The sequence below is a fragment of the Oncorhynchus nerka genome, linkage group LG20, assembly GCF_034236695.1.
Source record: "Oncorhynchus nerka isolate Pitt River linkage group LG20, Oner_Uvic_2.0, whole genome shotgun sequence".
In the NCBI taxonomy this organism is placed as follows: domain Eukaryota; kingdom Metazoa; phylum Chordata; class Actinopteri; order Salmoniformes; family Salmonidae; genus Oncorhynchus; species Oncorhynchus nerka.
In genome coordinates, this window is record NC_088415.1 from 73,433,166 (window position 1) to 73,450,807 (window position 17,642).

The 17,642-nt window shown below is 44.8% G+C and overlaps 1 protein-coding gene across 1 annotated transcript in view; it reads right to left on the reverse strand.

Annotated features, from left to right (window-relative positions):
- The window catches only part of LOC115103101 (astrotactin-1), a 252,497-nt gene that overhangs the window by 13,115 nt on the left and 221,740 nt on the right, over positions 1-17,642 (reverse strand). Inside the window, exon 20 of the mRNA XM_029623730.2 lies at positions 1,546-1,681. Coding sequence (XP_029479590.2) covers positions 1,546-1,681 — 136 coding nt within the window. The remainder of the gene's footprint in view (positions 1-1,545; positions 1,682-17,642) is intronic.

Sequence of the window (17,642 nt, forward strand, 5' to 3'; positions counted from 1 at the left end):
TACCTAGCTATCTTAAGATGAATGCACTAACTGTAAATCACTCTGGATTTTTTTTTTTTTGCAAAAAAACATGATTATTTCTCTTGAATTAAACCATCAAGTGATAGATTTCCAACAAATACATGAATGTCATTGAAAAACCCCTGACATGATTAGATAGTGAAAAAAAACACCAATCTCTTTCATATGTTATCTAAAGGGGCAATCTGTAGTGGCTACATCCAGTTTTGGACAAATAAATTAATGATATACGGTGCCTTTGGAAAGTATTCAGACCCCTTGACTTTTTCCCACATTTTGTTAGGTTGCAGCCTTATTCTAAAATTGATTAAATCATTTTTTTTTCGCAGTAGGGATGGTGCCAGGTTTCGTGCAGAAGTGACGCTTGGCATTCAGTCCAAAGAGTTGAATCTTGGTTTCATCAGACCAGAGAATCTTGTTTCTCATGGTCTGAGAGTCCTGTAGGTGCCTTTTGGCGAGCTCCAAGTGGGCTGTCATGTGCCTTTTATTGAGGAGTGGCATCTGTCTGGCCACTCTACCATAAATATCTGATTGGTGGAGTGCTGCAGAGATGGTTGTCCTTCTGGAAGGTTCTCCCATCTACACTGAGGAACTCTAGAGCTCTGTCAGAGTAACCATCGAGGTCTTGGTCACCTCACTGACCAAGGCCCTTCTCCCCCGATTGCTCAGTTTGGACGGGTGGCCAACTCTAGGAAGAGTCTTGGTGGTTCCAAACTTCTTTTAAGAATGATGGAGGCCACTGTGTTCTTGTAGACCTTCAATTTTGATGAAATGTTTTGGTACCCTTCCCCAGCTCCACAGACAATTCCTTCGACCTCATGGCTTGGTTTTCTCTTTGACATGTACTGTCAACTGTGGGACCTTATATAGACAGGTGTGTGCTTTACCAAATCATGTCCAATCAATTGAAATTATCACAGGTGGACTCCAATCAAATTGTAGAAACACCTCAAGGATGATCAATGGAAACAGGATGCATCTGAGCCCAATTTTGAGTCTCATAGCAAAGGGTCTGAATACTTATATAAATGTGATATTTCTGTTTTTTTTTTTATACAAATGTGAACAAAATGTCCTATTTCTGTTCTTTGGATTATATATGGAGGATCCAGCACCCAATTGAAGTTTATATACTGTAAGGTGGAGTCAAGCACCTTGTTTATCTCTTCATATACCCCACGAGATCCCACAATATAAGGTTATTTTTCTCCAATGTTTGTACATTTTGTAAATGTAAAGAAATACTGTATGGCCTCAAAACATGGTTAAAACAATACATGTAATATCATGGATGGGCAGTTCTTTCATTCATATCTCTGTCTATTAATCTGAGAGTGGCTACATTTCTACAGGCCCATCCCTCAGCTTTTTATCAAAACAGAGGCGGGGTGCCTACTTTGTTGTTGTTTCAACTGTAAAACAATAAAAGCTCATTTACCAACATTTCTGAAAATTGATATATAGCATTTTGGAAAGAAACCCCACAAGAGATAAGCATCCATTGATAATGCTACAGCAACTTACATGTACGTTGTGTCTGGCTCCAGGCAGCGGATGATCATGCTCACGGAGGAGGTCAAGAGGTCAGGGATATCCCCAAGCATCACACACGGAGACTTGGCCCCAGACAGGATGTCATCCACAAAGCTCAACATCGTCTCTGTACGGGAGGAAATCCAATTCATCAAATAATCAGTGACATCATGTGTTGACTAGAGAGGATATTTGCACCTGCAAACATCACAAATAGTAATTCATAGCAATGGTTCTTGAAGGAGACAAGACAACGTTTTCGTATAGTACTTTATAATTCTTCAAATCCATAGGCTAATATCTAAGGCTTTTACATTTTCAGTTTGGGGCACATTAAGAACATGTATTCGTACTGTCAGCCGCCAACACAACGTCTCCACAGAAACACTACTCTGTGAGCTCAAATAATATACAGTGCATTCGGAGGGTATTCAGACTTCACTTTTTCAAAATGTTGTTACGTTACAGCTCTATTCTAAAATGGATTAAAACATTGTTTTCATCAATCTACACACAATACCCCACGATAACAAAGTGCAAACAGGTTTTTAGAATTTTTAGCAAATTTATTAAAAATAAAAAACTGGGGCCTCCCGAGTGGTGCAGTGGTCTAAGACAGTGCATCGCAGTGCTAGCTGTGCCACTAGAGATTCTGGGTTCGAGTCCAGGCTCCGTCGCAAATGGCCGCGACCGGGAGAACCATGGGGCAGCACACAATTGGCACATTGTCGTCCAGGTTATGGCGAGGGTATGTCCTTGTCCCATCGCGCACTAGCGACTCAGTGCACGCTGACACGGTCGCACAGGTGTACGGTGTTTCCTCTGACACATTGGTGCGGCTGGCTTCCGGGTTAAGTGGGCATTGTGTCAAAGAAGCAGTGCGGTTGGGCTGTGTTTCAGAGGACACATGGCTCTTGATCTTCGCCTCTCCCGAGTCCATACGGGAGTTGCAGCGAATAGACAAGACTGTAACCAATTGGATACCATGAAAAATTGTGGAGAAAAAAAGTGTGAAAAAAATCATAATAATAATAATAATAAAAAAACAAGTATTAGGACCCTTTGCTATGAGACACAAAATTGAGCTCAGGTGCATCCTGTTTCCATTGATCATCCTTGAGATGTTTCTACAACTTGATTGGAGTCCACCTGTGGTAAATTCAATTGATTGGACATGATTTGGAAAGGCACACACCTGTCTATATAAGGTCCCACAGTTGACAGTGCATGTCAGAGCAAAAACCAAGCCATGAGGTCGAAGGAATTGTCCGTAGAGCAGGATAATGTCGAGGCACAGATCTGGGGAAGGGTACCAAAACATTTCATCAGCATTGAAGGTCCACAAGAACACATTGGCCTCCATAATTCTTAAATGGAAGAAGTTTGGAACCACCAAGACAAAGAATTTAATGCATTTGAGCCAGATGAAACTGGCTCCCATGAGGACCGCCACAGGAAAGGAAGACCCAGAGTTACCTCTGCTGCAGAGGATAAGTTCATTAGTTACCAGCCTCAGAAATTGCAGCCCAAAGAAATACTTCACAGAGGTCAGGTAATAAACACATCTCAACCACTGTTCAGTGGAGACTGTGTGAATCAGTCCTTCATGGTCGAATTTCTGCAAAGAAACCACTACTAAAGGACACCAATACTAAGAAAAGACTTGCTTGGGCCAACAAACACGAGCAATTGACATTAGACCGGTGGACATTTGTCCTTTGGTCTGGAGTCCAAAATGGAGATTTTTGGTTCCAACCGCTGTGTCTTTCTGAGACGCGGCGTGGGTGAACGTATCATCTCCACATGTGGATTTCCCACTGTAAAGCATGAAGGAGGAGGTGTGATGGTTCTTTGCTGGTGATTTATTTAGAATTGAAGGCACACTTAACCAGCATGGCTACCACAGCATTCTGCAAGGATATGCCATCCCATCTGGTTTGGGCTTAGTGGGACTATCATTTGTTTTTCAACAGGACAATGACCCCAAAACACACCTCCAGGCTGTGTAAGGTCTATTTTACCAAGAAGGAGATTAATGGAATGCTAGCACAAGATGACCCGACCAAATTGAGATGGTTTGGGATAGGTTGGACCACAGAGTGAAGGAAAAGCAGCTAACAAGTACCCAGCATATGTGGGAACTCCTTCAAGACTGTTGGAAAAGTTTTCCAGGTGAAGCTGGTTGAGAGAATGCCAAGAGTGTGCAAAGCTGTCATCAAGGCAAAGGGTGGCTTTTTGAAGAATCTCAAATATAAAATACACTTTTTTGGTTACCACATGATTCCATATGTTTTATTTCATAGTTTTGATCTCTTCACTATTATTCTACAATGTAGAAAATAGCAAAAATAAATAACAACCCTCTAAAACTTTTGACCAGTAGTGTACATTTACAAATATTTCTAAAAGCCTGTTTTTGCTTTGTGATTATGATTGATGAGGGGAAAAAATCTAATTGAATACATTTTACAATAGGGCTGTAACTAACAAAATGTAGAAAAAGTTAAGGGGTGTGAATACTTCCCAAATGCACTGTACCATGCTTGTTCTCATTAAGGAGTGGCAGGAAAGGTGTTTTTCCAGCTGGGTTGCATGTGTCAAAGGGCATTTGCTATGGGCCTATGCATTTCAGCTCACTGGGAAAGATATTCTCTGAGGTGGTCATCCTGTATGACCTCCCTGAATCCTGCTCAACCCGTATGGGTCACCAATTGGTAAAAACATTGGGTCAGGTAACAGTGAAAACAACACCGAAAAAAGACAGCTGTCACTGAGAAATATTTTGCTTGCACAGAGACCTACAAAGGAGCGTTGATTTAAACGCAGAAAGATGGAAATGAAAAGTGACATTGTGAAGGATTGTACCACTTAGCATATTAATTGCTAGAATTGGAATATCTGTCTAGCGTAAAGAAAGTTCTGTTTAGAGCCCATTGGGAAGGGACGGTGGAAATACATTAAGTTGCGCTTAAGTTGTGATCGCATATTTTTCTTTTTTTTAACCTTTATTTAACTAGGCAAGTCAGTTGAGAACACATTTTTATTTTTAATGATGGCCTACAGGGGAACAGTGGGTTAACTACCTTGTTCAGGGGCAGAATGACAGGGATTCGATCCAGCAACCTTTCGGTTACTGGCCCAACGCTCTAACCACTAGACTACCTGCCTAGTGGTTAGAGGGTTGGATGCTGTTTTGTTCTAAGGAAACAAATGTAAAACATTTCTATTCTTTTATGGGTTTAAGAATACAGTAAGAGTTCATATTTGTTCAAAATTTGCACTTCATGACAACATACTATAGATAACCATCTGTCATATCCGGGTTGGAGCGAGCAGTCGCATACGCACTTCGGTCTGCAGGTAGTATAACTTTTCATTACATTTCATTACATTTCATTATAGTACAACGGTTTGATTTGTCTAATCTTAGCAATTTCTTCTTAGCTAGCTACATAGCCATCTTTGTATCAAAGATAATTGCGTAATTATCGTATTTCGTCGTCCTAACGTAGCCTACACTGCTATCTGCCCAGCAGCTAGCCAGCTAGCTAACGTCCACCGTCTACCGTATAGCAGCACTGTAGTAACTATTACCCTCAACTGAACGACTTGATTAGTGTAGTGTTAGCTAGCTACATAGTTGTCTTTGCTGTCTTCGTATCCAAGATAATTGTGTAGTTTAGAGTGTGTAGTTTTAGAGTGATTATCTTAATTTACCGAGGTTAGCTAGCCAGCTATTTGTCGTCCTTAACGTAGGAGACACTGCTAGCTAGCCAACAGCTAGCCAACGTCTACCGAATAGAACTTAACAACCCGGTCGCATTCCGCCTCGCTCCACAGGTAGTATCACATTTTCATTTCATTTCATTACAGTACAACGGTTTGATTTGTTTGATCGTAGCTAGCTACATAGCTAGCTACATAGCCGTCTCTGTATCAAAGATAATTGTGTAGTCTAGAGCGATTTTCTAGGTTACCTAGCCAGCTATTGTCGTTCTTTTAACGCAACGTAACGTAATCAACACTGCTAGCTAGCCAGCTAGCCCCCGAATCAACAACGCAGCCACTGCCAGCTAGCCTACAAAGTCAACAACGCAGCCACTGCCAGCTAGCCTACTTCAGCAGTACTGTATCATTTTTAATCATTTTAGTCAATAAGATTCTTGCTACGTAAGCTCAACTTTCTGAACATTCGAGACGTGTAGTCCACTTGTCATTCCAATCTCCTTTGCATTAGCGTAGCCTCTTCTGTAGCCTGTCAACTATGTGTCTGTCTATCCCTGTTCTCTCCTCTCTGCACAGACCATACAAACGCTCCACACCGCGGGGCCGCGGCCACCCTAATCTGGTGGTCCCAGCGCGCACGACCCACGTGGAGTTCCAGGTCTCCGGTAGCCTCTGGAACTGCCGATCTGCGGCCAACAAGGCAGAGTTCATCTCAGCCTATGCCTCCCTCCAGTCCCTCGACTTCTTGGCACTGACGGATACATGGATCACCACAGATAACACTGCTACTCCTACTGCTCTCTCTTCGTCCGCCCACGTGTTCTCGCACACCCCGAGAGCTTCTGGTCAGCGGGGTGGTGGCACCGGGATCCTCATCTCTCCCAAGTGGTCATTCTCTCTTTCTCCCCTTACCCATCTGTCTATCGCCTCATTTGAATTCCATGCTGTCACAGTTACCAGCCCTTTCAAGCTTAACATCCTTATCATTTATCGCCCTCCAGGTTCCCTCGGAGAGTTCATCAATGAGCTTGATGCCTTGATAAGCTCCTTTCCTGAGGACGGCTCACCTCTCACAGTTCTGGGCGACTTTAACCTCCCCACGTCTACCTTTGACTCATTCCTCTCTGCCTCCTTCTTTCCACTCCTCTCCTCTTTGACCTCTCCCTCTCACCTTCCCCCTACTCACAAGGCAGGCAATACGCTCGACCTCATCTTTACTAGATGCTGTTCTTCCACTAACCTCATTGCAACTCCCCCCAAGTCTCCGACCACTACCTTGTATCCTTTTCCCTCTCGCTCTCATCCAACACTTCCCACACTGCCCCTACTCGGATGGTATCGCGCCGTCCCAACCTTCGCTCTCTCTCCCCCGCTACTCTCTCCTCTTCCATCCTATCATCTCTTCCCTCTGCTCAAACCTTCTCCAACCTATCTCCTGATTCTGCCTCCTCAACCCTCCTCTCCTCCCTTTCTGCATCCTTTGACTCTCTATGTCCCCTATCCTCCAGGCCGGCTCGGTCCTCCCCTCCCGCTCCGTGGCTCGACGACTCATTGCGAGCTCACAGAACAGGGCTCCGGGCAGCCGAGCGGAAATGGAGGAAAACTCGCCTCCCTGCGGACCTGGCATCCTTTCACTCCCTCCTCTCTACATTTTCCTCTTCTGTCGCTGCTGCTAAAGCCACTTTCTACCACTCTAAATTCCAAGCATCTGCCTCTAACCCTAGGAAGCTCTTTGCCACCTTCTCCTCCCTCCTGAATCCCCCTCCCCCTCCTCCCTCTCTGCAGATGACTTCGTCAACCATTTTGAAAAGAAGGTCGACGACATCCGATCCTCGTTTGCTAAGTCAAACGACACCGCTGGTTCTGCTCACACTGCCCTACCCTGTGCTCTGACTCTTTCTCCCCTCTCTCTCCAGATGAAATCTCGCGTCTTGTGACGGCCGGCCGCCCAACAACCTGCCCGCTTGACCCTATCCCCTCCTCTCTTCTCCAGACCATTTCCGGAGACCTTCTCCCTTACCTCACCTCGCTCATCAACTCATCCCTGACCGCTGGCTACGTCCCTTCCGTCTTCAAGAGAGCGAGAGTTGCACCCCTTCTGAAAAAACCTACACTCGATCCTCCGATGTCAACAACTACAGACCAGTATCCCTTCTTTCTTTTCTCTCCAAAACTCTTGAACGTGCCGTCCTTGGCCAGCTCTCCCGCTATCTCTCTCAGAATGACCTTCTTGATCCAAATCAGTCAGGTTTCAAGACTAGTCATTCAACTGAGACTGCTCTTCTCTGTATCACGGAGGCGCTCCGCACTGCTAAAGCTAACTCTCTCTCCTCTGCTCTCATCCTTCTAGACCTATCGGCTGCCTTCGATACTGTGAACCATCAGATCCTCCTCTCCACCCTCTCCGAGTTGGGCATCTCCGGTGCGGCCCACGCTTGGATTGCGTCCTACCTGACAGGTCGCTCCTACCAGGTGGCGTGGCGAGAATCCGTCTCCTCACCACGTGCTCTCACCACTGGTGTCCCCCAGGGCTCTGTTCTAGGCCCTCTCCTATTCTCGCTATACACCAAGTCACTTGGCTCTGTCATAACCTCACATGGTCTCTCCTATCATTGCTATGCAGACGACACACAATTAATCTTCTCCTTTCCCCCTTCTGATGACCAGGTGGCGAATCGCATCTCTGCATGTCTGGCAGACATATCAGTGTGGATGACGGATCACCACCTCAAGCTGAACCTCGGCAAGACGGAGCTGCTCTTCCTCCCGGGAAGGACTGCCCGTTCCATGATCTCGCCATCACGGTTGACAACTCCACTGTGTCCTCCTCCCAGAGCGCTAAGAACCTTGGCGTGATCCTGGACAACACCCTGTCGTTCTCAACTAACATCAAGGCGGTGGCCCGTTCCTGTAGGTTCATGCTCTACAACATCCGCAGAGTACGACCCTGCCTCACACAGGAAGCGGCGCAGGTCCTAATCCAGGCACTTGTCATCTCCCGTCTGGATTACTGCAACTCGCTGTTGGCTGGGCTCCCTGCCTGTGCCATTAAACCCCTACAACTCATCCAGAACGCCGCAGCCCGTCTGGTGTTCAACCTTCCCAAGTTCTCTCACGTCACCCCGCTCCTCCGCTCTCTCCACTGGCTTCCAGTTGAAGCTCGCATCCGCTACAAGACCATGGTGCTTGCCTACGGAGCTGTGAGGGGAACGGCACCTCAGTACCTCCAGGCTCTGATCAGGCACTACACCCAAACAAGGGCACTGCGTTCATCCACCTCTGGCCTGCTCGCCTCTCTACCACTGAGGAAGTACAGTTCCCGCTCAGCCCAGTCAAAACTGTTCGCTGCTCTGGCCCCCCAATGGTGGAACAAACTCCCTCACGACGCCAGGACAGCGGAGTCAATCACCACCTTCCGGAGACACCTGAAACCCCAACTCTTTAAGGAATACCTAGGATAGGATAAAGTAATCCTTCTCACCCCCCCTTAAAAGATTTAGATGCACTATTGTAAAGTGGCTGCTCCACTGGATGTCATAAGGTGAATGCCCCAATTTGTAAGTCGCTCTGGATAAGAGCGTCTGCTAAATGACTTAAATGTAAATGTAATATACTTTGAGATATAAAACCACTCTAAAACTACGTTTGATGCTTCCTCTGAAGGGTTGTCTCTCAAAAAGATACAAAAATTTACTAAAAGAATCAAATATGGCTATGCGCAGACCTGATTGTTGACATTGTTGACAAATGGAGAACAAATATATATTTTGGCAATGTACTGCAGATATTTTATGTGAGCTGGATCTATTTGTTTAGTTAAAAATCTTTCTAGCTTAGGGTACTTCATTTAACTAAATGTACTAACCATACTACATATGATTTAGAACATATTGTTTAGTAAAAATGTATGCTGTGAGCAACACATATCAACATTCAAGGCTTATCCAAACTGACAAGAAGGTTGTTCCCTGCCATTTGTTCATTTTGATACAGCCTGTCCCCTTATCTGATTTTCAGCTGTTGTCAAACAAAGGTGGGTCTGAAAATAAATGTTTTGTCCTCGATAGATTGGTTCATTGTGTAGCAACAAAACTGACACATGTGCAACGATGTGGCAAAACAGACAGTGTTGGCTAAGATTGTTGACAACCTGTAAACTACATTTTGTCTCGAATGTTTATTGAAAATAGAAATGCATTTGCACTATGAGCACTTGATTTGATTTGTTGTCTCTCAAATACATTGTTACAGTTGTTGGTTAGCTAGTTAGCGAATTTTGGCCCTATTAGCAGAGACATGACATCAGTCAAAACACCTCAAAACAAGACATGGTAACAAGAACAAGATAAAAGGAGCTGAAACGAGCCACCTACGATTCCCCACATGGCAGCTTCTTGTCATTGTTGCTCGCTATCTGGCCATCCAGAATCACAACAACACATGGACTTCTGCCCCATTGGATCACGTGCATCATTTTCGTGACATTGTCAGCTAACCTATCTACTGTATAGTGTGCAACAAATTCACACTAGATGGAGAGAAGAATGCAATAGGACATTCTGGCATTTAAAAGCATACTTTTATTTATTTATTTTTTTGACACATTAAAACGTTGTATTCTTGCACCCCCCAAAAAGCTGGCAGACATATTTGGCGGGTAGATGGCAAATGTGCCGCCAATAAGTTTGATAACTATAAAATGTTTTGACAAAGACGCACAGTTGCCGAAAGCAGTAGGCCTATACAACGGAAGGGAATGTTCACAAAGTAAGATGATGTATCAGTGTTTGCTTGCTAACTAGCTCAAAATTAGCTTCTCACCATCAGTTGTTTAGATGAACAAATAAACTATTTTTGAACTCAGGAATGTATAAGTTATGGAGACATGTTTTTAAATATTGAATTGGTGATCTTGCTAGCTAGCCAGCCAGTGAGAAATGAAGCAAATAAATAAAAAATAAAAGAAATGCAGCTAGTTTGCTAGTCCACCAATGAACTGTGTGAAGGACCAGGGTTGTTCGATATTCAACCTGAAATAAACACTTTAAATACTGGAAAAGACAACTGTTTTGAGTTGGTAGACGGCCAATACAGTCAACAGTCTCACACGGCCCCTTACAAAAAAAGATTGCATTTTTGAAACAGCAGTAAAAGTGCAGTGACTGCAGTCGACTGGGGTATTTTGGACGCAGTAATTGCAGAAAAACTGCAGCATACTGCAGTTATACTGCACTCGAACTGCAGTTATATTGCGGTGTACTACAGTTATACTACACTCTGACCGCAATCTTTTTCGTATGGGGCATTACAAGCATTACATTACATATTTACATGGCTATGTAATAATAATGTGATTGTCCATTTAGTTAAATGAAAAACACAAAGGTTCATATATTGCAGATTTTGGGATTTTTACCCATGAGGCCAAAGAGGACGCTTTTGGTCATTGATTGCAAGATAGGATTAAAACATGCATGCTATCTTGATCGAATTACATAGGTCTGCCTACACACAACATGCAACTGTACAACATTGTGTGCAGCCCTTTTATGGACATCAGAATTGAAAAGCGCAATTGGCTTCCTGATATTTGACAGACAGCAAAAATAAATAGATATGGCTTTAGTCCTGACAGGTACTTTCTCATACCACTTGGATTGCTCGTAATAGCTATCAGAAGTGATCTATTACTTCATATCAGGCTATTCACTGCTTAGCAATTTATTTATTTATTTATTTTATTTCACCTTTATTTAACCAGGTAGGCTAGTTGAGAACAAGTTCTCATTTGCAAATGCGACCTGGCCAAGATAAAGCATAGCAGTGTGAACAGACAACACAGAGTTACACATGGAGTAAGCAATTAACAAGTCAATAACACAGTAGAAAAAAAAATGGGCAGTCTATATACAATGTGTGCAAAAGGCATGAGGAGGTAGGCGAATAATACAATTTTGCAGATTCACACTGGGGTGATAAATGATCAGATGGTCATGTACAGGTAGAGATATTGGTGTGCAAAAGAGCAGAAAAGTAAATAAAAAAAATAAAATTTAAATAAAAAAAAAAATAAAAAAAAACACAGTATAAAAACAGTATGGGAATGAGGTAGGTGAAAATGGGTGGGCTATTTACCAATAGACTATGTACAGCTGCAGCGATCGGTTAGCTGCTCGGATAGCTGATGTTTGAAGTTGGTGAGGGAGATAAAAGTCTCCAACTTCAGCGATTTTTGCAGTTCGTTCCAGTCACAGGCAGCAGAGTACTGGAACGAAAGGCGGCCAAATGAGGTGTTGGCTTTAGGGATGATCAGTGAGATACACCTGCTGGAGCGTGTGCTACGGATGGGTGTTGCCATCGTGACCAGTGAACTGAGATAAGGCGGAGCTTTACCTAGCATGGACTTGTAGATGACCTGGAGCCAGTGGGTCTGGCGACGAATATGTAGCGAGGGCCAGCCGACTAGAGCATACAAGTCGCAGTGGTGGGTGGTATAAGGTGCTTTGGTGACAAAACGGATGGCACTATGATAGACTGCATCCAGTTTGCTGAGTAGAGTGTTGGAAGCCATTTTGTAGATGACATCGCCGAAATCGAGGATCGGTAGGATAGTCAGTTTTACTAGGGTAAGCTTGGCGGCGTGAGTGAAGGAGGCTTTGTTGCGGAATAGAAAGCCGACTCTTGATTTGATTTTCGATTGGAGATGTTTGATGTGAGTCTGGAAGGAGAGTTTGCAGTCTAGCCAGACACCTAGGTACTTATAGATGTCCACATATTCAAGGTCGGAACCATCCAGGGTGGTGATGCTAGTCGGGCATGCGGGTGCAGGCAGCGATCGGTTGAAAAGCATGCATTTGGTTTTACTCGCGTTTAAGAGCAGTTGGAGGCCACGGAAGGAGTGCTGTATGGCATTGAAGCTCGTTTGGAGGTTAGATAGCACAGTGTCCAATGACGGGCCGAAAGTATATAGAATGGTGTCGTCTGCGTAGAGGTGGATCAGGGAATCGCCCGCAGCAAGAGCAACATCATTGATATATACAGAGAAAAGAGTCGGCCCGAGAATTGAACCCTGTGGCACCCCCATAGAGACTGCCAGAGGACCGGACAGCATGCCCTCCGATTTGACACACTGAACTCTGTCTGCAAAGTAATTGGTGAACCAGGCAAGGCAGTCATCCGAGAAACCGAGGCTATTGAGTCTGCCGATAAGAATATGGTGATTGACAGAGTCGAAAGCCTTGGCGAGGTCGATGAAGACGGCTGCACAGTACTGTCTTTTATCGATGGCGGTTATGATATCGTTTAGTACCTTGAGCGTGGCTGAGGTGCACCCGTGACCGGCTCGGAAACCAGATTGCACAGCGGAGAAGGTACGGTGGGATTCGAGATGGTCAGTGACCTGTTTGTTGACTTGGCTTTCGAAGACCTTAGATAGGCAGGGCAGGATGGATATAGGTCTATAGCAGTTTGGGTCCAGGGTGTCTCCCCCTTTGAAGAGGGGGATGACTGCGGCAGCTTTCCAATCCTTGGGGATCTCAGACGATATGAAAGAGAGGTTGAACAGGCTGGTAATAGGGGTTGCGACAATGGCGGCAGATAGTTTCAGAAATAGAGGGTCCAGATTGTCAAGCCCAGCTGATTTGTACGGGTCTAGGTTTTGCAGCTCTTTCAGAACGTCTGCTATCTGGATTTGGGTAAAGGAGAACCTGGAGAGGCTTGGGCAAGGAGCTGCGGGGGGGGCGGAGCTGTTGGCCGAGGTTGGAGTAGCCAGGCGGAAGGCATGGCCAGCCGTTGAGAAGTGCTTATTGAAGCTTTCGATAATCGTGGATTTATCGGTGGAGACCGTGTTACCTAGCCTCAGTGCAGTGGGCAGCTGGGAGGAGGTGCTCTTGTTCTCCATGGACTTCACAGTGTCCCAGAACTTTTTGGAGTTGGAGCTACAGGATGCAAACTTCTGCCTGAAGAAGCTGGCCTTAGCTTTCCTGACTGACTGCGTGTATTGGTTCCTGACTTCCCTGAACAGTTGCATATCACGGGAGCTATTCGATGCTATTGCAGTCCGCCACAGGATGTTTTTGTGCTGGTCGAGGGCAGTCAGGTCTGGAGTGAACCAAGGGCTGTATCTGTTCTTGGTTCTGCATTTTTGAACGGAGCATGCTTATCTAAAATGGTGAGGAAGTTACTTTTAAAGAATGACCAGGCATCCTCAACTGACGGGATGAGGTCAATGTCCTTCCAGGATACCCGGGCCAGGTCGATTAGAAAGGCCTGCTCACAGAAGTGTTTTAGGGAGCGTTTGACAGTGATGAGGGGTGGTCGTTTGACTGCGGCTCCGTGGCGGATACAGGCAATGAGGCAGTGATCGCTGAGATCCTGGTTGAAGACAGCGGAGGTGTATTTGGAGGGCCAGTTGGTCAGGATGACGTCTATGAGGGTGCCCTTGTTTACAGAGTTAGGGTTGTACCTGGTGGGTTCCTTGATGATTTGAGTGAGATTGAGGGCATCTAGCTTACATTGTAGGACTGCCGGGGTGTTAAGCATATCCCAGTTTAGGTCACCTAACAGAACAAACTCTGAAGCTAGATGGGGGGCGATCAATTCACAAATGGTGTCCAGGGCACAGCTGGGAGCTGAGGGTGGTCGGTAGCAGGCGGCAACAGTGAGAGACTTATTTCTGGAGAGGGTAATTTTCAAAATTAGTAGTTCGAACTGTTTGGGTATGGACCTGGAAAGTATGACATTACTTTGCAGGCTATCTCTGCAGTAGACTGCAACTCCGCCCCCTTTGGTAGTTCTATCTTGACGGAAGATGTTATAATTGGGTATGGAAATCTCTGAATTTTTGGTGGCCTTCCTGAGCCAGGATTCAGACACGGCAAGGACATCAGGGTTAGCAGAGTGTGCTAAAGCAGTGAGTAAAACAAACTTAGGGAGGAGGCTTCTGATGTTGACATGCATAAAACCAAGGCTTTTGGTTTTATGCATGCTTTTATGCATGCTTTATGCTTCTTTTGATCACAGAAGTCAACAAATGAGGGTACCTGGGGACATGCAGGGCCTGGGTTTACCTCCACATCACCCGCGGAACAGAGAAGGAGTAGTATGAGGGTGCGGCTAAAGGCTATCAAAACTGGTCGCCTAGAGCGTTGGGGGCAGAGGATAAGAGGAGCAGGTTTCTGGGCATGGTAGAATATATTCAGGGCATAATGCGCAGACAGGGGTATGGTGGGGTGCGGGTACAGCGGAGGTAAGCCCAGGCACTGGGTGATGATGAGACAGGTTGTATCTCTGGACATGCTGGTTGTAATGGGTGAGGTCACTGCATGTGTGGGAGGTGGGACAAAGGAGGTAACAGGGGTATGCAGAGTGGGTCTAGGGGCTCCATTGTGAACTAAAACAATTATAACTAACCTGAACAACAGTATACAAGGCATATTGACATCTGAGAGAGACATACAGCGAGGCATACAGTAATCACAGGTGTTGAATTTGGAAAGCTAGCTAAAAACAGTAGGCGAGGCTAATCCGCTAGCACAACAAACAGCAGGTAAAATGGCGTTGACTAGGCAACGGGGCCGACAGGTAAGACAAACAAGCAGAAAGGAGTACCGTGATTAATGGACAGTCCAGCGTGCGTCAGCTATGTAGCCAAGAGATCAGTGTCCAGGGGGCAGCGGTGGATGGGCAGGGGGGCTGGGCTGGCGAGTGTTATCCATTTTTTTTTTTTAAACTAACAATGACTAACTAGCTTGTAGCTAGTTAGCTGGTTAGCGTCTGGAGGTTCTTGAGTGTGTCATAAAAATAAAAATAAGAGTAAAAGTAACAGCGATTCCGTATCACATTGGGTGAGGCAGGTTTCCGGAAGGTATAAACAAATTAAAAATCAAAAAGAGATAGAAAGTAAATGGGGTCAGAGAGTGATTGGGACGCGGTGGTTCAGACGGTTAGCAGGCCTGTGCTAACAAGCTAACAGTTCGTAGGCCCGAGCTAGACAAGGTAGCAGTTAGCGGACCGGAGCTTGACAAGCTAGCCGTTAGCAGGCCGAATTAGCAAGCAGGGAGATAGCGAGGGCTAGAGAGTTAACCTTTGGGGGACGTCGCGATGGGGTGAGTCTGTTTATTCCTCTTCATGCGGTGAGCTGGAGATACAGCGATTCAGAAAGCTCGCGGGCCTTGGCCAGCAGATGGATCTTTGGCGATGTCGCAGCGGAAAAGCCTGTTGAAACCCTCGGACGATTATGTCGGCGGACCAGTCGTGATGGATCGGCGGGCTCCGTGTCGGCAGTAGAGGGTCAGTAGAGGGTCCAGGCCAATTGGCAAATTAGGTATTTTTGGACCTCTTCAGCAAGTCGGGAGATGGGCTTAGCTCGAGGCTAGCTCCAGGCTAACTGGTGCTTGCTCTGGGACAGAGACGTTAGCCAGGAGTAGCCACTCGGATTGCAGCTAGCTATTTACGATGATCCGGTATAAAGGTTCAGAGCTTGCGGTAGGAATCCGGAGATGTGGTAGAGAAAAAGCAGTCTGATATGCTTTGGGTAGATGTCGCGCTGGTGTCCTAGTTAGCGTTGAAGACCGCTAGCAGTGGCTAGGTAGTAGCTAGTTAGCGGCTAGCTTCTGATGAGGGTTCAGATTCTAAAGTATAGAAAAAGCAGACCCGTACCACATTGGGGGATGCGGGTTGCAGGAGAGTATATTCAGCCTGTAGTTGGAAAGTGAGATTAAAATATGTACGAAATATATACAGAAAAAAAACGAGGAAAAAAAACTATATTTACACTATACAGGACGGGACAAGACAAAACACACGTCCGACTGCTACGCCATCTTGGAAGAGATAGTGCCAAGTTATGATCCTTCTAAAGTTATCCTTCAAAATAGTGTTTTTTTACATCTCTTTATAAATCTAACATTCTGCCCAACAAATGCTACACAACAAGACTCCCATAATCCTCTATTCATCATGGTCCAGAATCTGAGCTTTATCATATTTCTCGTTGTAAGAGAACTGGGATAGTGGGATCAACCAAAATCTTGTGGTGTTAACAAAATATTTCAGTGACATTCTTTAGAGCCAGGGCAGTTGCATTTCTTTTTCACTCTCCAGGATCATCCCCTGCAGATTACCCTCCATTGACATGATCCAGTGATTGAAATAACCACCACTGTTGCCATAGAGAGCAATAGTAATGGGGTATTTTTGTAGGCACTAACTCCGTTGGCCAAAGCCTATTGGGAAATGACTGTTTTTTGGGGAGGGTTTAGGGTTTTTGGATAAACAACGAAAATAAGGTCTGTGATAAACATCTTATACATTTTATTCTATGATATAATCTTCGTCAGCTAACGTTACTTTTTTGTGAATTTATATCAAAACAAGCACAATTCATAAAAGGTCATGTTAATAACCTCTTGAGTGTAGGGGGCAGGATTTTTGTTTTTGACTAAAAAACATACCCATTTGAAACTGCCTATTTCTCAGGCCCAGAAACGAGAATATGCATATAATTGTCAGACTAGGATAGAAAACACTCTACAGTTTCCAAAACTGTCAAAATATTGTCTGTGAGTATAACAGAACTGATATTGCAGGCGAAAACCTGAGGAAAATTAAACCAGGAAGTGCTATTTTTCCTGAAAGCTATCTGTTCCATTGGATGCCTTGCCTCCATTTAAAGGGAATCAACCAGTATCCTTTTCCTATGGCTTCCTCAAGGTGTCAACAGTCTTTAGACATAGTGTCAGGCTTTTATTTTGAAAAATGAGCGAGAAAGATAACATTGTGTCAGTGGATAGCTGGGTGTTCGCAGAGTTTTGCTTGCGCAACAGAGTGGGGCAGCCATTGTCTCACACCTCTCCTATTGAAAAAGTGACAGTCCCGGTTGATAAATTATCAATTATATATTTTAAAAACAACCCGAGGATTGATTATAAAAAACGTTTGACATGTTTCTATGGACATCACGGATACTATTTGGAATTTTTGTCTGCGATGTCGTGACCGCTTAAGCCTGCAGATTTCTGAACACAACACGCCATTTTGGAGGTATTTTGGATATAAAAATAATCTTTATGGAACAAAAGGAACATTTATTGTGTAACTGGGAGTCTCGTGAGTGCAAACATTCGAAGATCATCAAAGGTAAGCGATTTAATCTATTGTTTTTCTGACTTTCATGACCAATCTACTTGGCTGCTAGTGTTTGTAATATTTTGTCTACTGAGAGAGATGTTCTTACATAAACGCTTGTTATGCTTTCGCCGAAAAGCTGTATTGAAAACTGACACACCAGGTGGATTAACAACAAGCTAAGCTGTGTTTTGCTATATTGCACTTGTGATTTCACGAAAATGAAATATTTTTAG